Here is a 24,933-nt window from a genome sequence, read left to right on the forward strand (position 1 = left end):
ACATGCTGCCACACTTGTCATCAAGTGACCAAACTAGGAAGAGGGCAAGAGAGAGAACCAGCTTGCAGAAACATGTCAGTGATGCCAAAGTCAAAAACTAAATCAGTTGGTAGATCCATGTTTGTCAGTGATACTGAACTGTGCATGTTAAAATCTTTGCATGTAAAGAACAGTATGTGCAAGAGGCCTAGTTGCTCTTGTGTATGTGTGTCGGTGTGCAAGTGTGTGTGGAGGTGTTCGTGTGTCTACATTTACGTGTATATGCTGAAAATAAACACAGGTTACATCACTCCTTGTGACCCCACAGCACATCGAGGCCCTGCCCCTTTTAAGAGGTCTGACCAGATAAAGTCTCTCATTGGTTGAGATGTTGCAGGGCTAGTTGAGGTAGTAATGGCAACCTAGTTTTATTTAGACCACTATTCACATTGCAACACCACCATTAATAGTTTATACTCTATGCTAGAAATACCTGAGTACAATGAGGAAATAACTGCACACATGTACTTTTATCAATCCATTAGTTGATCATTAAAGTAAAGTTGATCATAATGAAAGAAGAAGTCAAAGAATCAAATATGTAAATGCAAATCAAGGCAATGTGATCACTAAGCTTATGGTGGTGGTCTGCAAAGTGAGATATGAACCTGAAACCATAGAAGCTACCTCCTGAAACAACAAGGCCTTTATTAAGGTTCCAGTCTGGCTTGGTCCCAAGGGGGTCGGACCTCAGGATTCCACTGTTGTTTATATGCCTCAATGTGTGTGTGTGTGTGTGTGTGTGTGTGTGTGTGTGTGTGTGTGTGCATATGTGCAAGACAGAGTACATGTACAGCTGCCCCATTGTCCAGCTCCACACACAAACTCATCTCAGCTGTTCAAAATCATCACTAAGTGTCATCAGAAACACACACACACACACACACACACACACACAGAGCCACATATGGACAGGTCTGGCTCATTCATCCTTCTACACAAATGTTGGTGATAAATCCTCTGTGATAGAATGTGCAACTGTGCAGCTATTTTCTTCCTAAAACAACTCCCTTATTGTCCACACAGACCACCAGGACCACAGGAATCTACAGACTCAAGTTTAGAAGTCAGTTAAAAATAAATAAAGACTTCATACTTGTTGAAGCCCATTCATTAGCAATCATGTACACTTAACATTACTGCCAACCATTTTCCACAGCATACCTAAGCCTTAGTTTTACATTGATTAATTCATATTCTCTACCTAATCAGAAGTCGTCGGTTTCAGTTTCATGGCAGCACAGTGTGAAAATCAACTTGCAGTGACATGAAATCTGATTGAGATCACAGCAAACATTTGGTTGCTTTAATAGTTTTAATGTTGCTGAAAATATTGATTGTACAGCTATGCAATGTAGCTATACAGTGCCTAGTGAAAGTATTCAACCACCTCTATGTTTTGTTGCATTACAACCTGGAATTAAAATTGATATTTATTTGGATCTTATGTAATAGACCTAACAAAATACTCCAAATTGTTGAAGCAGAATGAAAAAAAAATTGAATAAAAACTGTAAAGTTGTGCTGAGTTGAGTGCTTATGTTTTGACCCACTCATTATGAAACCCCCTCGTCCAACCAATTCACTTCAGAAGTCATATACAGTAATTAGTTGATGAAGTTCGCCAAACAGCAGTTGGTAGACTCCTAAAACACACAGAAGAAGCTTCTCTGGTCAGATGAGAATAAAACTGAATTTTCTGGCCATCATGTGAAATGCTATGAGTGGTGCAAATACAACACTTCCCATTACCCCGAGAACACCATTCCCACAGCGAAGAAAGTCAACATATGGCTAAAGCTAGACTGGAGTGGTTTAAAGGCCTATCAAAGCCCAGACCTCAGTCCAACTGAGAATGTGTGGCATATATTGAAGATTGTTGTAGACTAACACATTCCATATAACTTGAAGGAGCTGGAGAAGCTTCACCCTGAAATATGGACAAAAATCCCAGTGGCTAAATGTGCTAAGCTAATAGATACCAAATCCAAGAGACTTGCAGCTGTAATTGCAGTAAAAAAGTGGCTCTACAAAGTATTGATTTTGAGGGATGAATACTTATGCACACTCAAGATTTCTGTTTTTTTTGTTTTTTTGTCATAATCATTATCCTTGTCACAAAAAAAAAAAAAAAATCAATTTTAATTCCAGGTTGAAATGTAACAAAAAAGTAAAAACACCAAGGGAGGTGAATACTTTCACAAGGCACTGTATATATTTCATTGTGGTAGAAAATATCATCTGGAATTTTGGATACTGAAACAGAGTGATACAGCGTAAATGTTATCTTTTCATGGTCTTAAATGCTACGTTACAGTTCAGTTAATGCTGCAAATTTTCTTTTCTGAAGTATTTCTTGAAATATTTCAGAAAATAGGCCTAAATGAAAATCATCAACATATGCGAAATGCTAAATATTGTCACATTATATCAAAGTTCAGGAGTTTGTTCGAAGTATTCTCATTTTTGACTTCATACTGTCAGTATTGCCCAGTCTTAGCTGACTGTTTTATGCATCCATGTTTTTTGATTTGCCTGTAACTCTAATGCTGTTGGGCAACTCAAATCTTAGATGTCCTTCTTAGACAGTACCATAACTGCTTAGAGGTCATGGCAACCATTTTCATAAATTGAAAAACTTTAAGTATGGTAAAGCACTGGCTTGGTCCTGCTATGACTGCACTTTGTTGGGTACGATTCCTGTGTGGCAGCTTGTTGTCTGGGCAAATGTGTAATAAAATGGAGCTGTTGAACCCCCGTATATCAGTAATACAAGGAAGTAATCTGCACATGTCTTATCATACACACACAAACACAGTGTGAGCTTCTACGCAGGTAAATACGTACTGTTTATTAAAGGCTAACCCTCTGAAACGGACAGAATGTGAATTAACAGCATCCTTGGAGAGGCTGACAAGTGCTACATTCCTAACATCCTATTACCGAGCGTACCCTGCCGCCACACTGCCGCTGGGTCACTGGAGTTATGCACACACAATCACAAATTCACACACTCGCATACAAACACACATATAAAGCCAATGGAACACATACAAGCACATGAAAGATGCACACAGAAACACCAATCTGGACATGTGGGATTGTCACCTTCCGGCCTGACATTCCTGCCTCAGTGTGCCAGAGAGGGCTGCAGTTAGAAGGGCACTATGGGTGGCAGCAGATGGAGGGAAAGAGATGTGGAGGGTGGACGGAGGGCAGAATCACAAATTTGGCATGTCACATGGTCAAACAGGGAAGATTTACGACTGATCAGGTTCCACATCGGCAGCATGGTGTTGTGGCTTCAGAATGCCAGGTATGGGAGTGAGATCAGACTCCGGCTTTAGTTTGTACACCCTTTCTGGCAACTGCAGCCAGTGTGACTGGCTGAAGATGGCAGTGTTATGGGTGGTTGGCGTGGGGAACGTGGTCATTGTCTGGCCTTTCACATCCTTGCGGCTGTATAGATTTACATACCTCTGAAAATTCAGCCGTAACAAAATCGGTGGGAATGTGAACCTGATACAGATTTGGAGTGAAATCTAGAAGACAAGAAGCAATGTGAAATTAGTATAACCAATAAAAGAGAAATGCAGACAGGCAAGGAGAATCACGAAACTGAAAATACCGATCCTCTTTTATTTCTCTCATTTTATTTCTCCCTCTACAGTCAGGAGCTATGATTTACTCACCGGTGACATCATGGAGACCACAGCTATTTTTATTGGATGGTAAACGGCCAGCTCTTCTCCATGCTATGCCACCTGTCCAATCCACACCAGTCAACAAGCCCCTGGGAAAAAAAGTCAAGCACCCAAAAATGATTGAGAGTTGAAAGGCGGAATATGATACATGCATGCCATGCTACTGTCCTAGGCATGTTTCACAAGTCAAATGTCTTGTCACTGCTACTGGTTTGCTTTCCCTATTTATCTGTGTTATTCATTACAGCCAACAGTGTAACCTACAATTCAGCAGTCACACACATGGTGCAATGTCTCCTTCCATTGCTCTTTTACCATCACTCAGCATGCTTTAAAAAAAAAAAAAGATTTTGCATATGAATTTGAAATAAAATACTTCTGTTTTGAGAACACCTTGCAATCTATGCTACATTCTGCTCCCTTGCCCCCCCCCCGCAGGGTTTTGATGCATGTGTGTGACTCCAAGGGTGGGGTTATTCCTGGCCCTGTGTCGTGTGCTCTAAGGTGCAGTTTAGTCACATGCCATCTGACCAACCCTTAGCCCTGAAAAATGATAAGTACAGTAGCCGGGGGGTGGGGGTGGGGGGTGAGGGGGTGTCATCATATAACCACACTGCCCTGAAAGATGTCAACTCATAGCAATAAACTGGTAATTGAGGTAAAGAATAACTACATAATAACATATGAAATCATTAAAGAACACATTGAAATGTATGAAAATTTCAAGTGTAGATTGATGGTAAAATTCTTAGATAAAAAAGAAGCTATCACAAGATTGTTGCTGTGCATTGTTGTCTGCTTACAGAACCACACAAAGATCTTGAGATCAAAAATGAATGAGACTCAGAGAGTCTAATGTATTCTATTTCGATATTTGTAAAGGTTTTTCTAATTAGTTTCAGAATCGCCAGAGACACCAGCAGGAGTGCTTCAAAAATGAATAGCCAGTAAACCAAAATGTAACACACATGAAAGGATCTGCTGAAAAAGTGTCTTTTATGTGTATGTGCCTTTTAGTGTGATTCATAGGAAGAGAAACAGAGGACTAGTCCTGAATGGTGATGTGCAATAATTGCACACCACACAGCAGTACTCTTGACATTACTGCCTTACTTGAATCAGAAATTCATGAAAGTGACTGGGAGTCCACCTTGTGGCAGGGGCAGGAAATTGCAATTAATGCTCTTTATTTCAGTGCATTCCTGAAAGCTGTGCTGGTTTATTCTGTGAAACAATGGTAGTGGGTGATAAAGGTTAAAAGAGGAAACATATACTAATAGAACCTATATGCTGTCACCAAAAATAGCATTTTTTTGGTCGAGTGCTAAATGTCTTTGCATCATATTATTCATTCTTTTCAGCTCCTTAAGATATAGTGAACTATGAACCCCACAAGGGTTTGTTCATTCTTGTGATTTGTGATGCCTCATTGACGCAAGAGCGCCAGCAAAAAAAAAGAAAAAAAAAAAAACTGGAAAGGATGGAAGATGTGATTGTGTTTGCAAACAACATTAGATTACCCTTCCTTGTTAACAGTATTATTTCACAACCGTGAGGCTGATTATGTAACAATAGATATTAATCTAGACTCTCTCTAAGTACATTTACTCAAGTGCTGCACTTAAGTACAATTCTCTACTCCACATATTTTCAGAGGAAATTTTTTTTATAAAATGCATATGCATTATTCTGAAATGGATCATTCTGCATAATAAGCACTTTTACTTTTAGTACTTTAAATATATTTTAATGCTCATACTTATCTTCTTTTATAAAATAATAATTTGAATACATGTCTTTTAGCTATGTGCAACATATTTCTACACTGGCATCACTAAAAGATCTGAGTAGCTATTCTTCCACCACTGGTAGCCAGTTAAGAAGCTGATCACAATCACAAACACTAATTTAATCCTTTGTGAAAAGCAGTTCTGTGTTAAAATTGAATAGAATGCTATTCTCCATTCAAAACATAAAATCTCTACTTAACAGGCATAACTGAAGTGTACTGATTAGAGGCAGGTTATTTGAGAGGAAATAGGCCTACCAATTTGAGAATAGAACCTGTATCAAACCTGTATCTTGTAAATATGTAAGTAATCTAAATGATCTACATGACTAACTGAGAGAATTAAATTAAGAAATATGTAGTCTGTTTTTGTGTTTATAAATTACCCCAATTACCCCACAATTGTATTGCGACCCCAAGTGGGGTTGAGATCCGCAGATCTGTTATAAGATGCCAAGTTTAACAAAAGCCCATCAGAAACATATGACTAACTATTTAATTATGTATTGGTTCATGTAGACTACGTATTTCACACATTTCATCAATTTTATTTATTAATTTTCTATTTAACAATTAATCATTTGGGATCCATATTACCGTGCTGAGTGGATATGACTGGTAGTGGGTTATGCCTTGCTCCTCCGCGCCACTTGGGGGCGCGTGTCCGCTGTAAATAAATGCCATCGTGGGTTGACGAGGCCGCCCAGCCATGTTGAGGAGTCTGTCAAGCAAACTGCAGCCCGCCATTGTGTAGAAACCAGGCTCTGTAGCGAGATAGGGGCGCTTGGCTGAAACTCTTCAATAGCTAGACAAATTCTACACCCTGCCGCTTTTATTTAGGAGTAAATACAGTTACACAGGCGCCGGGGGGGAAAGACATGTCAGCCAGCAGCCTTCTTGAACAGGTAAAGAGAGGTATTTTCTGAACATTTACGAGGGCCAAATTTCTCACCATCGCGACGGCTAGCGAGGATAGCTTAGCTCAGAGGCAGCGGCTGTGGCTCAGTAGTGCAGTAGGCCTGACCACCTGCTAAAGGAACTGACTGCTGAAAATATATCTCTTCATCTATTTTTTTCCCCTTCCTCTCTTCTCATAAATCAAACCTTCATGAATCACCTGGACCCAATCCAGAGACCGAAAGGCCAAGCTAATAAAGGTAAGACCAAATATTGTCTTGCATTATCGACTCAGGTTGAGTGAATGCGGATCTTTTTACGTGAGGTGCGCTTTGAAAATCTTGCGTGCGCGGATGCGATAGCTTGTCTCCTAGCGTCTTGGCAAATAGGCCTGTCTGTGTAAGTTGTAAAGATTTTTGCACTTAATTTGCCACTTCATTAAAACACAAAACGACATGGTGTTTCATAAAAGCGTTCTCAGACCTAAACTAATCATTCGTGAGTTTCCTTTACTTCCCAGAAATGACACTTGTAAGGTTCCCACAGTTAGCATTAGCCATCTCTTGACAAGCTAACAACGTTAAATGGCAACATGACACATATCAGCATCATTTTCCTGGTTGTACTTGCAGCGCTTTTTCTTTCACTGGCAGGTGCGAGAATACACTCTAATTAGCCAGTCTTTCAAGATATTAGTTAGTGTTCATATTTTTTGCAGTGTTAAGCTACAGGTGCCATCCAAGCACGCTGACCACTCGGCTAACGTTAGCCAGGTCCGTCATGTTGAAAGGACTGTTGGCGCTCGTTAACATGGAGACGCTGCGCACTGCACGCAGCTAACCACATAGCTAACGTGCTAACATTAGCTGGTTGCTGGGTTAACCCAAAATGACACGTCTTCCGACATGCTTTTCCTGTGTCCAAATGGGCCTCACACGTTCCCGTCATCATGCTGCTCAGACTGTACTGTTGGATAACACGAATTTACAAACCCGTGTGTATTTTAATCTAACTTTTCGAAGTCCTGAAATCCTCTCAAAGAATCCTATGTCATCCAACACATCACCGCCTGCTATAGCAGAGAACACTTCCAAAGTTGTGAAAACAAACCATGGGCCACAGGTCCTTCTGCGTTTAACATGCATTGAATATGCTGTGGAAGGATCACTAATGGTTTAACATATCCTGAATTAACTTGTTGATGGAATCAACAAACAGATTTGGAATTGTTGAAGGTTTGCAATTAATTCTTCAAAGTGCCGATTCATCTGTGTTTCTTCATCATTGTGCAAGTTTATGCTGTGTAATGTGAAGAATATTGAGCAGTTACAATATGAGATGTCATATTTCAGTGGCTTTTCCTGTGAGACTCATAAATAATTGCAGGGAGTGGTTTTGTTATGTAACAAGTGGCTATGATGCTGATGTGAAATGACTACATAATGTAATGTATCTCACCACTTACAACTCTGGAATCACAAACTTGTGCATTTTGTTAACATCAGTGTTGCTTTCTTTTCAGTGCAAAACGGAGCTGTGACCCAAAAGGATACTTTGAATGACGATGAGTTTGAGCCTTACCTGAATACTCAGGCCAGACAGGTAAGCTTTTTGACAGGTGTTTGCCCACAGGTGCTGCTTTTCATGACTCAAGTATCCTCCAGTTGCTTTTTGTTTTTGGTTTAATCCTAACTAAGTCATGAGTGACCAATGATTGTGGTGGATTAGATAGATAAAAGCAGCAGGTTTAATCTGGATGACAATAGATTACTTTTTTATGTGAACAGTATGATAATTGCAGATTTTTGTAGTCATTGATGGTAAATGTTTATTTAAAAGAGGGGGAAAAAAAGGTGGCATAGTTGCTTGGGTCAGTTTATAAATGCTTTGATTGACTGCTGATCCCGCAGTTTGCATCCATAATATGGACACTATGTTACCTTGGATACACAATGAATTTTTGGATATTATATTTGAGGTGTTGGATCATCCAGGCTTCATGTAAACTGAATATGGTGTAAATGTAGTACATCACCAACTATTTGAGCATCCCTGACGTAAAATCAATGTGTGAAGAGGCACAGAGTCGAAACCTACATAGATTTGTTGACTGCTTTCAGAACTTCTCTTCCTCTATGAATTTCAAACATTCAGTTGGTTCAACAGTAGATTTCTCTGAAGATATTGGTTGGTGTCATTTCTTTGTATCAACTTCAGGAAATTTCTCTATCAGAAGATTAATATACACACTTGTAGACTAAGTTGTTTAATTGGCCTTGAGACCAAGTTATGTGTGTGAACATCCTTGCTATTTGCATGAATAAGGGCCATAAGCATTTGCAGCTGCATTGGGAAAGTTAATTTGTCTTATTCTCAGTGGCCTTGGATTTTATTTCTTTGCACTGTGGTAGCGGGAGTTCCCCATGTGTAGTAACAGAGGCACTGTCTGTTAAGTGGGCTGTAGAGGAAAAGAATGGAGCCTGTATTTTCCTCCACTCAAAAGAATGCACCGTCTTTTTGTCCAAGAGACTATAAATAAGCAAAAAGTAACAGTTCAGTGCTGTGCATTTACAGATGAGATAGGAGGAGGGATACCTGTTATAGTTCTTATACATACTTCATTATTGTGTGGTGAATCTTTGGTACAATAACAATAATTCAATAACTTTGTTCATCTTTTATCTTGGTCTGACTTTTTGGATCTACAAGAACAAGGTATACACATATCAAACAGAAGCGTATGTTAACAATTAATGTTACTAGTAATGTTTGTTGTTGCAAGGAAATGTTTGCTCTTTTAACATCTTGTCACTAAAACTAAATCTTTTTCTATTTAGAGCAATGCCTATACGGCCATGTCGGACTCGTACATGCCCAGCTACTACAGCCCCTCCATAGGATTTTCCTACTCCCTAAATGAGGCAGCATGGTCCACGGGTGGGGACCCTCCTATGCCTTACCTGGCCTCCTATGGACAGCTGAGCAATGGGGAGCCCCACTACCTCCCGGACGCTATGTTTGGCCAGCCTGGCCCCCTGGGGAGCAACCCTTTCCTGGGCCAGCATGGCTTCAACTTCTTCCCCAGTGGTATCGACTTCTCGGCTTGGGGCAATAGCAGCTCTCAGGGACAGTCGGGGACACCACAGAGCTCTGGCTACAGCAGCAGCTATGCCTATGCTCCCAGCTCCCTTGGGGGTGCAATGATCGATGGACAGTCCCCATTTGCACCTGCTGCCAATGAGCCACTCAACAAGGCACCTGGTATGAACAGCCTTGACCAAGGCATGGCAGGGCTTAAGATCAGCGGTGCTGCTCCCGGTGGTAATGGGGACATGGCTCCTAAGGTGGTTGGCTCTGGCTTGCCTGGTGGGGGTCCCCTTGGCCCTGTATCATCTGTAGGACCTCCCAGCATGCCTCCTGTCTCAATTGCCCCTGCCAAGCCCGCCTCCTGGGCCGACATTGCCAGCAAGCCAGCCAAGCCTCAACCCAAGCTGAAAACCAAGGGTGGCATGGCCGGTGCCAATTTGCCTCCTCCGCCCATTAAACACAACATGGACATCGGCACTTGGGACAACAAGGGTACCATGCCTAAAGCTGCCACCCCTCAGCAGGTGCCCCCTATTCCCAGCAATGGGCAGCCGCCCAATCAGGCCTCCCCACAGCCTGGAGCTACTGCTGCAGGGAACCCACAAATGCCCCTCAGCAATGGACAGCTGGTACCGCCCGTTTCCCAGATGGGGCAGCATCAACTTCCTCCCAGTGGGCAGCCAGGTATGGCTCCAATGCCCCAGCCTCCCCTCTCCCAGGGTCCTCCTCCTCCCCAAAGCCAACAGCAGCAACCTTCTCAGCCTACTCGTTGGGTCCCTCCACGGAACCGGGCTAATGGTTTTGGGGATGCCAGTGGGAGTGGTACAGGCCAGTCGCCTCCTACCTCTTCTGGTGTGGGTGTTGTTCCCGGGGTCCCCTCTGAGCCTCACCCAGTCTTAGAGAAGTTGCGAATGGTCAACAATTATAACCCCAAGGACTTTGACTGGAATCCCAAGCAGGGGCGGGTGTTTATCATCAAGAGCTACTCCGAGGATGACATCCACCGCTCCATCAAGTACAACATCTGGTGCAGCACGGAGCATGGCAACAAGAGGCTTGACACGGCCTATCGTTCATTGGGTGGCAAAGGGCCACTTTACCTTCTGTTCAGTGTCAATGGGAGTGGTCACTTCTGTGGTGTAGCAGAGATGCGCTCACCCGTGGACTACAACACGTCTGCAGGCGTGTGGTCACAGGACAAGTGGAAGGGTCGTTTTGATGTGCGCTGGATCTTTGTTAAGGACGTTCCCAACAGTCAGCTGAGGCACATTCGACTCGAGAACAACGAAAACAAGCCAGTGACCAACTCTCGGGACACACAGGAGGTACCACTGGACAAGGCCAGGCAGGTGCTAAAGATCATCGCTGGATATAAGCACACCACTTCAATCTTCGATGACTTTTCTCACTACGAGAAGCGTCAGGAGGAGGAAGAGTGTGTGAAAAAGGTAACCTAGTTACTGTTGAATGAGGTGATAAAAGAGATGAATGAAAAAAGGTGCTTGGCTTTAACTTATATTGTAAAAGGTGCAGTCTATGAAGCCAGTATGGATGTGTGTGTGCATGTACAAAATTGCTTTTTGCATTACAAAGGGATAGAGGAACATCTCAAGGATTTACAGCTGGATTTAGATCTTTGTCAGAATTCAATGTGATTGTACACAGTAGGATATTTGGTGATTTTTCTTTCTCTAGAGTTTTTCACTGTGGTGTTTTGTTTTCTGTCTGTTATCACTAATGTGTAATGCCCTGCTTTAAGATAGAATACCATATACAGAAGAATGAACACGAGAAATAATTTTACTTATTCAGACAAATTACACTTTTATATTATAAAATGGTAACATAGAGTGGATTACATGATAACACATTGAATTGATTGGTTTGTATTGCGGCTATGGTCATGTCCGGTGGTATCTTCCTATCTACAACATATACTCAGTGTCGCAACCTCCTAAAGCTATGTGAAATGTTTTTGTTTTATTTCAATCCCCTATGTCTTAACACTCATTTTGGTATTAGGTGAAATATGTTGAACTTATTTTGTGTTGAACTCATTAACATAAGGAACAAAAATAGAAGAGCAAATGTGTATTGTGGCTCATAAAATGAATACTTGTTTGCATTTCTTATTTAATTTTGGAAAAGGGTACTGTTTAATACTGAGGTTTGGTGTCTTGCACAGTTGTAGTACACATTTTGTAACCTTTTTATCTTACAGAGCGACAAATTAAGGGAAAATTATATAAAAATAACACAGGAGCTTGTTAACTTTTAGTAAATTGACGTTATTGGCCTGCTTGCTATTAGATATAGAAAAGCTTGTTTTATTCTGTGGATATAAACATTTATCTTCCACTGTGTTGTGACTTTAGTTGGTTCATGCCGAGAACTGTTTTAGTTGACTCTTTATATATACCTCACTCTATACTTAAGGTGTAGGAAAAAGTAATGGCTATTTTAAAATAGCATACTGCACTTACATTTATTACAGATTTTGTTGGGAACATTGGCTTTACTGCCTGCTTTCTCACATTTTACAGCAAACAAGCAAGGTATCTATACTAAAAAGTGTACAAAATGTAACGGCAGCAGTCATTAACATTTCATTCACATTTTTTTGTTATTTTGCAGTTGTATGACTCAGTGTTTTCAAGTATTCTTTAAGAAATATTTAATACTGTGATTTGTGTTAAAAGACAATGTTAATGACAACAGTAAAACTATTTGTTGCATAGTGATGGACATAATGGATGAGTTCTGTCGGTATATGAAACTTCAAATAGCTTAATTTTTTTTTATCCAGGACAATTATTGTTAATTCAAGTTGTACATGATAGTTGTAGATTGATAATTTGTTGATGTGTAATGTCAAAGTTAGGTCTAGAGAAATTTGGTTGTTCCTAAATATAATGCCTGTGTGATGTCTGTAGGCAGAATTGTAATCTATATTTTAGCATTTGATCATGACATGGTAGGGTTAATGCAACATTGTCAATATCCTCTGCTGTTCTAAAATCTAATTTAAGCATAGTGACTTGTTTGTTTTTAAATGTGACATTGTTTCAGTTGCGCTCAGTTTTTACTCCTCTGTGTGACAGGTGGAGGTCCAAGGCAGTGAGCCATATCCCAGCAACCCAAGCAACAGGACTCATTACAGGCTTCAGGTAACTTGCTTCATCTGTTGCCATAGGCAGAAGCAGTATGCATGTTGTTATTCTAATACTTTATGGAGACTCCTTGAAATCTTATTGGATAGTTCAGGTGATTTAAAACTTCTACATATTAAGTTGGTTGTTTGATGTCTTGAGCTGTTGAACGACCAGAAATCAAGCATATAAAAACTTAATCTGTTTCACGTGCAGAAGATTATTGTCCAAACCCCCTTTTCTACTGATTGAAAAATCTGCTAAGCATTTACACCCTGGTCAAATGACTACAGTAGATGCGGGTATTTATCGGCACACTAATTTTCATCTTTCAGAGTACAGATGTAGACAGACCAGTCACCTGCCCAGCACTGTGCTGTTAAACCAGAAACAGTGGCTACACCTTCCCCTCAGAGTGAGCTACAGCCCCAAAATAAGTTTTAAAAACGCACAATCGCAGATCGAAGCATCTCACACGGCGGCTCAGACATTTTTACTGGAGCATCAACCCGGGGATGAGACCTGAAAGTTTGAAAGGCAGGTAGCAGCTCACTCTTCCCCCACTGCATCTGTCTGTGTGCTCTGCAAGTACATGGGAAGACTTTGCTCCTTTCAGTTGTGTGTGTGTGTGTCCTCAGTCTGAACAGAAAGTGGCAGTGGAAAAGGGTAAATCGGTCTTTATTAGCAGGTATAAGCCCGCTAATTTGGGTGGAAAAGTGTATTTGTATTCTGCACATGCACACTACAAATCAATCAAAATTGCGATACCAATGCAAGAAGAAGAGCTGCTTTGTCTGCTGTACTTATTCTTTTAAAGATGAAGTGAAAACATGAAGGTAGTGGCAGACGTCACACAACCTCTCCAAACATAGCATCCATGATTGCTTTCCAGTTCACGCACAGCTGTTACTCTGGTGGCGTAGTGGCCGAGCAGTCATAACAAATTGGTGGATACGCAAATTTCTGCACCACAGTCTCACGGACGCCCTCGGATGACGAAATTTACGTCACATAGAACCTTGTGTACTCATGATGCCAGCAGCTCTCCCTTTTACACAGATGTTGCTCTGGCTCTGTGACTACCTGTCCTGTCAGCTTAAAGGAGTAACAACAATGTCCCCCCATTCCATGCTCATATTTTTTCTACAGAACGGGGCAGAAAAAAAGCACAACATTCCCACTTTGAACAGGCTGTATAAAATGGGCTGATGTCTGAGCTGTCCTTTGTAGTTTGGCTAGAGTTGCCCTGTTAATAACTACCAAAGAATGAACTTGAAGTTGTGGGTAACTGGGTCAACTGTATTTTCAAAATGCAATATATTGTATGTCATCTTGTGTAATTTGCTGTCTCTTTTGATTGTGTTCTAGGAGCGCCATGGACGAGTCAAGTAACAGTCAGTGCTTTGGTCAAAAGACTGCAATGGCCCCCCTCAAGCCCTGTCCACCCCATTACATCATTAAATCCAGATCTCTTAAGAAATTCTAATAGGGGTGAAGAATTAACCAAGGACAAAAAACTAAATGAAGACTTTCTTGATTTCTTTTGACTTTAAAGACTTACTTCGAACTTGTAGTAAAAAGAAAAGGAAACGATTATTCATAGGACTACAACTAAATGCATAGCATCCTTAGGTGAAATCTTTTTTGCCCCACCCCATTCCACTACATATGCTTTTTCCCCCTGTATGCTGCTTTTTCCTTTTTTCCTTTTTTCCTTTTTTTTTTTTTTTTTTAATGAAAGGATCCTCTGTTTTTATGGTTCAAGAGCAAGTCTTTAATTCTCTCACAAACACACAAATCCAATAGAAATTTGTAGTGTTGGCTTATAATAGTGTCCCAAAGTCAAGAATGGGCAGTTTGTCTCATTTTCTTTGTAAACCCCCCCCCCCCCCCCCCTCCCCCATCCCCCTGTCTTCTAAGGATGCTCAACTCTTCAACCAGGACCCAGTGGAGTTTTCCCTCAGTGGATTTTCATCATAGACGGGTGTCAGCTATGCTCACTCCAGAATCTGTTTCATACATGCTTTCCATGTTTTTGGTTAAGAGGACTGCAGATGTTCAGGATGGCCCTCTATTTTGTTTTTGCATGTATCAGATGGAGTGTGTGTGTGTGTGTGTGTGTGTGTGTGTGTGTGTGTGTGTGTGTGTGTGTGTGTGTGTGTGTGTGTGTGTGTGTGTGTGTGCGCGCGCGCATGTGTGTGGGTGGAAGGTAGGGTCTGGAAGATCTGGAGAGGAAGAGCAGGGAAAGGGGTCAAGAGTTTGAAAGCAGAAGAAATGTTAAGTTGATGAGCCTTGCTTGGTGTATAATTTTATGGTCTAAAAAAATGGGGCCCTCTGTTAACAGTCTTCGTTGGATTTATTTACATTCTTTTTCGTTATCTTGGACAAGTTAATTCATCTTTGCTATGGGCTGCTTTCTTGTTTCTTTCTTTTTTTTTTTCTCCTCCCCCCGTTTTCTAAAGACAGTGATGCGAGTGGCCTTGCCCCCACTCTTTCTATTAATCAGTTCAAAAGTAATAAATGTGGTATATTCAGCAGAACTGGTGTGCATTCCCCTTGTTTGACTCTGTAAAGCAATTTTGTCATGCAGTAAGTCTGTGCTTTCTTTTCATCTGTTTTTCTTTTTCCTGATGGGTATATGAATGAATGTTTTTCTGCTAACCTTCATACTCAACCCGTCCACCCCTCATGCTGACTTCCAGTTATCACCACTGTACCCTGCATTTCTTTCCTCTCTACTTCCAAACCTGCCTTGTTCTCCACACTCTCACCTTCCTGTTTCTGACTGCTCAGCCAACTGTGCATACTATAATATCACAAGCAGCTTCCACCATTTTCAGAATGTCATTGTTGGTGAGTTAAAAAAAAAAAAAAAAAAAAAAAAAAAAAAACGCAAGGTCCTCTTTCAGAACTACTGGCTTTTATTTGTGGCATAATAAAGATGCTCCACAAAGTCATGTGTGGGTTTTCCTCATCATTAGTTTTTTTTTTTTTTTTTTTCCTGTAGTCACGTGGGCGGCCTGTTGTACCTGTTTATTTATGTTGTATGGTTTTCCTAACAGCAGGTGGAACAACACCTGTTGGCATCTGCTAAACGAGTAAGACTTTGTTTTTTTTTTTGTTTGTTTTTTTTTTTTTTTAAATATATATACCATCCTGTATTTCATTTATTTTGTGGCAATATACCAATGTGATGTAGCTCTCTAAGATTTGTGCAAGGTATTTTTGCCTGAAAGACTAAAAGGTGTTTTAAGGTAACTTGGGCTAAAGCTCAGAATTGGCCTATCGCCTACGAGTGAGTGATTTCAGAGCAAATCCGTGCATGAAAGGTAAGCGGTGTGAATAACTTGACATGGTTGAATTGGAGCTGAAGCTGTCAAAATGTTTACCCTGTGTCTCTTACCTGCGTGTGTTCAAATGATGGGGAAATGATGTGCAATCCGCCATTTTCTCTCTTTGCCATTGTGACTAACGTAACGGCCACAAGAGGGCGACATATCATTATTTATTGCTGTTCGTTGTCCAGAGGACAGTCTTGCTCGGTTGGGTTAACGGGTCTCGGCGATAAGCATAGATGCATTACATTCAGTCTGAATATGGATTTTTGTTTTGTTTGTTTTTTTTTTAATTTGATGGTTTGTTTTGTTTCTGAAACACGGTGTCTACCACCAACAGTTCAAACAGTCGCACATAAATGTTTGGCAGACTAAAAACTCAATTAATGCTTAGCGCCATGTTGTCCTATATTCTTGAGATTTGATGGCTGTACGTGGCCCATAATGCAGACGATAGGCTATTAAAACAGGGGGCAACACATTTACTAAATTTCCTAAAATTACAACCCATACACCAAATAAACGGGTGAACCTACCACCAAAATTAACAGCCTTCTTCTAGTCTTTTTTTGACAGGAACTTATCTAGATAAAAAAAGTAAAGATTTCTTTGTTATATATAAATCATATTAGCATGATCTACATAAAAATCCCTGCTTTGTTAAGCTGTATGTCCAAATTTTAAGGTTAGGTTACAGCCTCTCTGAATTTAGCTAACATTTATAGCCTCAGTATAATGTGCTCTTCTGACTTTTTTTTTTTTTTAATTCACACAAAATGTGGATAGGCTGTACAGATGAAGCACTGCCCCAAGGGATGGTTCACGTTATTTAAAAAAAAAAAGTATAAATTATGACTGCCCCTGAGTATGTACATAATAAGCACAGCCTTCAACAATGGCCTCAGTAATAATAATAATAATAATAGCCTTATAATAATAATAATAATAGTAGTAGTTTACAGATAGAATCAAACTTCGAAACATCTATATTTTCGAAACTTAGGCTGGAGATAGACCTACACCAGTGTTCAAAGTAGGGACAGCATCTTGGGACTGAAGGGCAGGTTCTTAGGAAGAGAGGACCTCTGTGTGTGTGTGTGTTTGTTTGAGTGTCGGGTGTCGAGAGGGGGGTTGACGGCACGTGTCGCCGTTGTGGGTGCGTGGCAAACACGCTGCCTCGAGGGGATCTCCTGTGACCCTTATCCGCGCGTCTCTGGGGACGCCTTTTAGCCCCTCCTGGGATGCAAATGAACGGCCATAAAAGAAGAGAGGCAGATACAGCCACCGAGACGATGAAGGAGAAGAAAGGGAAATGGGACCGTGGGGAGAAAGTGGAGGAGGTAGGGGGGGGGCGAAGAGGAGGAGGGGAGGAGGTCAGCACTCACACACATCTTAGAGCGCATGAAGCTAAATGGATGGAGGAGATGGAGAAAACGAAAATAAGTTTTTCCTGCAGTGGTTAGAGGAGAAATTCCTCTCTCTTCTGATGACTGTTTTGTTTTGTGTGCGTGTGTGTGTGTGTGTGTGTGTGTGTGTGTGCGTGCGTGCGTGCGTGCAAATGCGTGCGTATGTGTGTTGTAGGACTTGCTTTTTTTTTTTCATGTGCAGAATCTCGACACTATTAACTAAATACATAAGAGGCACTTGAATTATCACCAGTCAGTCTCCCTTCTCTGACTTCACCGGGCTGTAATCAATTCAGACAAAAATATAAAAGAATATATTCAGAAAATGCACAACAACAATTCACTGGCTCTCATGTTTTTACATCGATTCATTTAAGCGATTATAAAGACTATTCCTTGGTTAAACTCTGACCCTGCATTATTATGGCATAATATTTCAAATATTGTCTGTTGTATTTTGTCTGATAGAAACTATCGTTTAGGTAAGAGAGCCTCGCAGTAGACGTGTTGTGTCTGTGGGTTCATATTGCACTGCAAGGTCATGGTTCTGCTTTATTTTCCCTCATTACCATGAGGCATCCATCTCTTTCTTCCATTAGTGACGCTTCACCATGTCGCCAACCCGACCTCTATTTACATGACTAAATTAGATTTCTTCTCTTTTCGTGTGTTTTGTTTCGAATCGAGAAGCCTGCATATAATATATAAAAGAAGAAAAATGCAGCCTACTGAAGCTAAAAGGAAAAAAAAATTGACAATGGATCTGGACTGTTTTATTTTATTAGAAAATTAATAAATACATTTATGTTCATGGAACTATATTAGTTGCCAGTTTCAGTCACTTTATCACATTTAACTTAGATTATTTGATAAAAGATGTTAAAATAAGTTGTTATTTTTAATTAACATGAACAATAAAACATCCCCTCTCAATGGCCTGTAATTTTACACCTGTCATCAATGTCTCAGCTTTATTTTTCATCATAACTGAAAGCAGTAGCAGCAACAAAAAAAAACGTCATGCTGATGAATGTTTTTATCATGTGAGGGGATCTATATGTGGTCACCTGCTCTCCATCGCCAGGGGTCCTGCACTGTTGACATATTGAGTATTACCCCCTCATTTCTTCTAGTGTCCCAATTCTATTGAGAGTTTGGGAAATGCATAATGTGTAGACAGGCGCAGGGGCCTGAAAACAGTTGATGACCTCTGTCTCAACATATGTGGCACACTTGCCCTCTGCACGCTCTAATTGTGTGGAGATGACAGGCAATAATTAAATGTCACCCACTGCTATATAAAAATATCGAGAAGCATGCTGGTCTAATATAGATGCAAGATGTATTGTAGAAAAAAAAAAACAATTTGCATTTGTGTGTTCTATATAATCTCGGGTTTACAATTTTTTTAACTGCTTAGCTATGATGCATGATTGTTTTCGTGGTGATTTTGAAAAATATAAAGTCATATTCTGACAGTACGAAAGCCTGAAGAAACCGAGAATTACAGATACAGCAGTAAGTAAAATAGACGGTAAAGAATCTCTACGAAAATCCACAATTTCTTTCTTTCTTTTTTTTTTTTTTTTTTTGCGTATTCCGCCTCCGTCATCTGAGATGTAGGTCAACTCACATCTCTATCGCCTACAGCAGTTTACAGCTGGAATCATTTGATGCAGCTCTGTGATTATAGGAGTAGAAATGAAGCTCATTATTTAAATGACTTGATGTGCTGTGGGCCTTTTTACTTTGAAAAGAAAAACTAGATTGTACAAACAGAAATGCAGTCCATGAAATGACTTCTTTATTGAGACTTTTTTTGCAGAACAAAAAGAACACAAACAAAGGCAAAGTAATATTGAAAACTATAATTTTAAAGCGCAGAGCCGTATTTGCAGAGTATGGACGGTCATGGAAATGAGAGAAATCAGCATGTGTGAGAATGATTCAGGAGGTTGTTGCCTTTTATGATAGGCCTACTGGCAGAAGTGAGTAAAAACAATAATTTTTCTACAGTGCAGCACATCATGCTCTTATAGCATTCTCGACCTGTTTTTCCTCCTTCCTCTCTCATAGGGCAAGTGTACGCTCATGCGTAAACCCACAGACCTTTGAAGTGGCCCTCTGTCACCACATGGCAAATCCCCCCGGTGTGATCCCTCTGTCCATTTGGCCACAGGACCGACACTGGTAGGCTGCCTACGGCTCTGTCTGTTCTGACATTATGGAAACCAGTATATTAGTTAGACTGTTGCCCAGAGATTACGATGTATTTGTCCCTCCTATGTTTCCTGTAAGTCTTAATAATACATACCCTAGATTAACTGACCCGTGCACCTGTCTCAGGTCACTACGCTGTCACTTCTTCGCCTAATGCCTCTTCTCCTGCCTCGCTGCGACTGTTAACGTCATTGCCTGTTAATCTCATAGGAATGTCGTGAAGATTCCGTCTGTGTAGTTGTCAGTGCCACTCTCCTGTCCTGTATAGCGGCTTTATGCTGGTCTCTCAGGTGAGCGGAGACTGTGGCTTCTCTCTTGGCATTCACCGCGTGCCTTAATTGTATTGAAATTAAATCAAGGTCCACTGTGAACACAAAGAGCTCAAACCCAAACTTCCAAAACGTTCTTGGGTCCTTTTGATGTCCTGTTCTCCTCTGTCACTTACCCTCCTTTTAGCAACACTTTCCCTCCTTTGTATTCATCTTCTACAGCAATTTTCAACATGTGCTGTATTTGCTAATCGCTTAAAGGTGCATCCCATTTTTGTTTGTTTTTTTTTGTTTTTTTTATCAGTCCATCTCTGTTTGACTTTCTCATTCCTCTTTCCTCACCTGTGATCTCTCCTCCCTGTAGGCTCAGAGGCGGCTATGCGGTCATTTCACATGTCAAAGTACATTGCATGCTAATCCCACAACCAACATGCATTCTCCCTTTGCAATGAAAACAGATTTTCTGTACAGACAATACAGGAAAAAAACAAAACATATATGATACAAACCCAATGACATTGTGATTCCTCTGATTGAACAGCCCAGAGTGTGTTAATGCATGCATGCGTTTGTGGATGTGGAAGAAAGGGTTTTCCAGCAACAAAATATGAACAAAGAGAAAAAAAAAATACATGTAGTGATCATCAAAGCAGCATTCGCACCATTAAGGCATTCTCCGTATACACATACTACAGCACATCATTAAAAAGCACCACAGAGAGAGGAGAGCACAGAGATACAGAGAGTGAGATAGAGCGAGCGAGCACAGCTACCTTTGTTGCACCATAAAGAGAGCAGCAGCCCAGCTACCTGATTGCTGCCATTCCTGCAGACCATCTTCCCCTCAGAGCAAAACAAAGGATGACGACTAGATATTTATGAGTACACACAGCGATGCGCCGCTACGCCTTATCCTCGCCATAGCACTGCCTCCGCTGTTCCTGGTTAAGAGCTTGGTACGGTTTAACCAGACCAAGCAGTTCTTCATTACAGTTGGTAAAGCTGTGTCGTTACCCCCCCCCCCACATTACCCTCCCTCCCTCCTACTCTCCATCTCTTCTCTGCTGTTTTCTCTCTCTCTTTCTCTCTCTCTCTCTGTGCACTCTGCGCATGTAACTATAGCCATGTACAGACTGGAAAACAGACTCTAAATAACAAGTCTCCATCCTCTCATTAATAGCTACACAAATTAATAATTTAACAAAGATTAAATACTGATGTATAAGAAAAAGCAAAAACCTAAGAGGAAGAATTTAGCTTCTTTCCATTATGCAAGACTATCAGGTCCAGAGAAACTGCAACTGTTACATTTAAAATCCCTTTTTTTAAACTCTTGACCAATGCACTTAACTCCTTTCTATGTTTGCCTATATAGAATACTACTGTAGCACAAGCAGAATAAGGTTTGCTCAGATCAAATATATCCTTCCTCTCTAAAGACGAGGCAAAAAATAGCAGAGGAGCTGCAGAGTATTTCCTCCTTCAGGTCCTTGGTCCTGGTTTTGTTATTGTTGTTGCTGTAGTTGTAGCTGTGACTGCGCAGCTCCATCCTGTGAAGGTCCTTGTGGGTTGGGAAGATCAGGGGAGCAGGCACACTGGGGATGGTGGGATGGCGGACAAGGGGGCTGAAGGGACGGGAGGCAGGCAGGTGTCACGCATGCAGTCAGGGGAAAGAGGAGAGAGGGTAGCAGGAACAAAAAACTCAGCTAAATTCTACCCAGTCACCATCATTAGAAAAATCCATTTGGATCTGCTCAAGACAAAACCAAAAATGAAGACAAAAAAGCCCAAGATGTAAAATATACATATATAAGCCAGGAAGGTATATATGTATAAGGATCCAAGGGAAAAGGAGGAGAAGGAGAGAGATAAGGGATGGACGGACGAGGAGGAACAGGCAACTGGCTCACACACAGACACACTGCGCCGAGGCGAAGGCACGGGCTTCAATTTATGCTTTCTGGTCGACACCACCCCCCACCTCACACACACACTTGCACACGCGCGCACACACACACACAAACACACACACACACACACACACACACACACACACATGCAGACACACACACACAGAGAGCGTCCCGCCCCTATCTGCCCCTGTCCCTGTCCTGTCCCGTACTGGATGCGTGGCCCAGCTGATCAGTGCAGAGGGATTAGCCATCGGGGCCAGCTGGCAGGGATTACACAGGCAAAGTGGGGGAGGTGTGTGTGTGGGGGGGGGTGGGGTGGGGGGGGAATGGGAGGGGGGACAACGGGTGAGGAGGGTAGGCCTAATACTGAGGTGGCAGGGGTGGGAGGCCCTGTCTTGTCCTGCACACACACACACACACACACACACACACACACACACACACAGATGTGCTTGTAGACACTCACACACATTCGCTCACATATACAACACTTTCACATACACATTTCATGCAGATGCACATTATGTATCATGCGCCAGTGCCTGAACACAATACGAAATGCTTACAAGTATGACATTGCGGTGAATGCACAGACTGCAGCGGGAGCCAGCCAGTAATGCATGCAGTGCATCCCCTCACTCGGCGAAGCCACGGCGACGCACAGTGTTGATAAATGTATGTAAATGTGCATGAGGCATCGGGGATGGATGGAGGAGGGAGAGGGGGAGGGGGGGGGCGAGAAAGGGAGGGAACTCCACGGGAGAGCGGGGCTAGGGCTGACAATGCAAGGCTTTGACCTTTGACCCCTCACCGCTCCATCATCCGTGGCCATCAGCTGATCCCGGGAAATGGACAGCCGCAGTAAAAAAACAAAAAAACCCCCCAAAAAAACCACTCCTCTTCCTCCATCTCAGACACACATTCACACACACACACACACACACACACACACACACACACACATACACACACTCGTCCACTAACAGCACTGAATCTACCAGGGCCCACCTCAATTCTTTTTTTCATTTTTTTTTTTCCAGTCCTTTTCCATCTCCCGCTCCCTCCAGCCCTCCATTGCTCTTCCCCGTCTCATGCCTCCTCACTTCAGCACTTAGCTCATCCCGATATCCCCACTCCTAACCTCTCTCATTATTTTGAAATGTGTCGACATCTAGAATTGTCATATCTGTGCAGGAAGAGGTCCATTTTGAATGAGTATATTTTTTTTATGTGTTCCATGTTTTGACTGATCCCATTGTATTCAAGAATTTATGCTCACACTGGCTGCCACTCTTAGTTTTACTATTTTTTTCTACTTTAGACCTTGTGCCACAATGTTGCCACATTTTATCTCCAGTGCTACATGTAGAAGTTAAAGCAGGGACATTTTCAGATCTAATGAATTCTTCATCAATATATCAAATTTATTTATTTTAAGTGTGTTAAAAACAGTGGTGTCATTGTTTATGACGACGAACAGACAAAAAGATTTTAGTGTAAATAAACTGCCTGTTTAGGTGATTACAGAACACATGAGCAGCACTGTTTTCTATGTTTAATACCGATTAAACATTGATTGACTGAGCATTGATTATGAAAATTTTCTTATGTTTATTTTATCTGTCATAGTGCAGTTACAAGCAACGTTTGGGTCGGCAGTGTGATATTTGTCAGGCATTACCAAAACCATGTAGGCTAAATGGCTGCATGTCTGCCCGGTAGCAATTTGACACACATTTACTTCACACCCTTTGATCTCCATTTTTGTAAAACCATAAAATATCTTTTTCAATATCATGCAGGATTACTTACCTTGAAATGTCCTAGAATTTGATATATAATTTTTCATGGAAAATATGATCTGTCACTAAATCTGCATAAACTGCCATGCATACAGGGATAACTCCGAGACATGTTCAGTTAGTATTAGTCGCGTCAAGTGTTATTTTGTGAACAGCTAAATGTCAAAAGTTTTTGCAGACTGTCAGCAGCAGTTTGAGCTACAGTATATTTAAGACAGAGACGCGGCTCCGTCCAAACACGCACAAACTCGTGTGTACACATGCAAACAGGACACACATGCACACACACATGCACACACAGAGGCAGGCACAGAGTGATTTCTGTTAAATCAAAGAGACACTTTGTAGGGGCCTCGCAGGCTTAAAACTGCAGCAGTGATTTATAGTAAATGTATAGAATCAGACATGGACGACGTGTGACAAATAGGACATTAGTTTGGGTCTGTTTACATGAAATGCACAGTAACATTGCAGCAGAGATTTGGGGTAGAACGTAGAGACAGCTCGGCCTTTTCTTTGTGAGGGATGGAGGGAAGGATTTCGAGAGTGAATGTGAGTGAAGATGGTTTGAATAGAAGCACGAACAAAAATAAATTTCCTATAGCTTTATTTGTTTTTGTGGAATATACTCTGCAATTTGTGCAATTTTTTTCTCTTTTTTTGATTTCTTGAAGAAGGCTGGAACTGTATTATTTATAGGCATAAATTACATGCCATAAATTTCACGCATATTGTACTGTATGCATTTATGTGTTTTCGGTTAGGCATGTTTACCCCTGTGCATGTTGGCACGAAGAGAGGAAGGAGATTTGTGACTGCATTTTGATGTCCTACTACCCTGTCCTCCATTTTAAAAGCTTGTACATGTGAGGATGAGAGCGGGCAAACAGGCAAGCAACCCCACCAGCAGACAGCCAGGAAGATCACAGGGAGGCAAGCGAAAAAAAAATGTGATCATACAGAGAAATACAAGGGAGAGAAACAAGCGGTTATACAAAGAGACAAGCTGGGAGAGAGACAGACAGGCAGGAAGACAGGGAGACAGGCTGAGACAAATAGACAGTACTCGTCCCTAGTTTGGTAATCTGATGGAGAGATTAGCAAGCAGGCAGCATTTGGGTCGGATTATCGAGTCATTAGAAAAGACTGGTGCTCCAGAGCCTCTCTCATGTGTTAATGTGGCTTTACAGATCCTCAGCGCAGTCTGTGCAGATAGTCTAGATTGTGTTCAGAGTATATACAGTAGACAGTCTTTCAATATGTAAATAGGGCCACATATACATAAACCTAATTCTTCACAGATTGATTTGTTTGTATGTAAAA

At 41.4% G+C, this 24,933-nt stretch overlaps 1 protein-coding gene and 1 long non-coding RNA gene across 2 annotated transcripts in view; both read left to right on the forward strand.

The window, feature by feature from the left end:
* The window catches only part of LOC130180490 (uncharacterized), a 70,607-nt gene extending 66,803 nt beyond the window's left edge, over window positions 1-3,804 (forward strand). The window contains exon 3 of the long non-coding RNA XR_008829413.1: window positions 3,710-3,804. This is a non-coding gene — a long non-coding RNA (uncharacterized LOC130180490). The remainder of the gene's footprint in view (window positions 1-3,709) is intronic.
* A 2,425-nt stretch (window positions 3,805-6,229) lies between these two features.
* ythdf2 (YTH N6-methyladenosine RNA binding protein F2) lies at window positions 6,230-18,344 on the forward strand. The gene is made up of 6 exons (XM_056393362.1): window positions 6,230-6,437; window positions 6,665-6,689; window positions 7,952-8,031; window positions 9,267-10,964; window positions 12,618-12,683; window positions 14,034-18,344. Exons 1-6 carry the CDS (start codon window positions 6,411-6,413, stop codon window positions 14,055-14,057), a joined length of 1,920 nt encoding a protein of 639 aa, XP_056249337.1. The 5' UTR covers window positions 6,230-6,410; the 3' UTR covers window positions 14,058-18,344.
* The last annotated feature ends 6,589 nt before the right edge of the window (window positions 18,345-24,933 follow it).

Source organism: Seriola aureovittata, chromosome 13 (genome assembly GCF_021018895.1).
Source record: "Seriola aureovittata isolate HTS-2021-v1 ecotype China chromosome 13, ASM2101889v1, whole genome shotgun sequence".
Taxonomy (NCBI): domain Eukaryota; kingdom Metazoa; phylum Chordata; class Actinopteri; order Carangiformes; family Carangidae; genus Seriola; species Seriola aureovittata.

Excerpts from the sequence above, each read along its gene's own strand:
- ythdf2 (XM_056393362.1), top strand. The coding sequence starts at position 6,411 with ATGTCAGCCAGCAGCCTTCTTGAACAG. Across the intron at positions 6,690-7,951 it reads GAAAGGCCAAGCTAATAAAG|TGCAAAACGGAGCTGTGACC; the intron begins GTAAGACCAAAT and ends CTTTCTTTTCAG. Across the intron at positions 8,032-9,266 it reads TGAATACTCAGGCCAGACAG|AGCAATGCCTATACGGCCAT; the intron begins GTAAGCTTTTTG and ends TTTTCTATTTAG.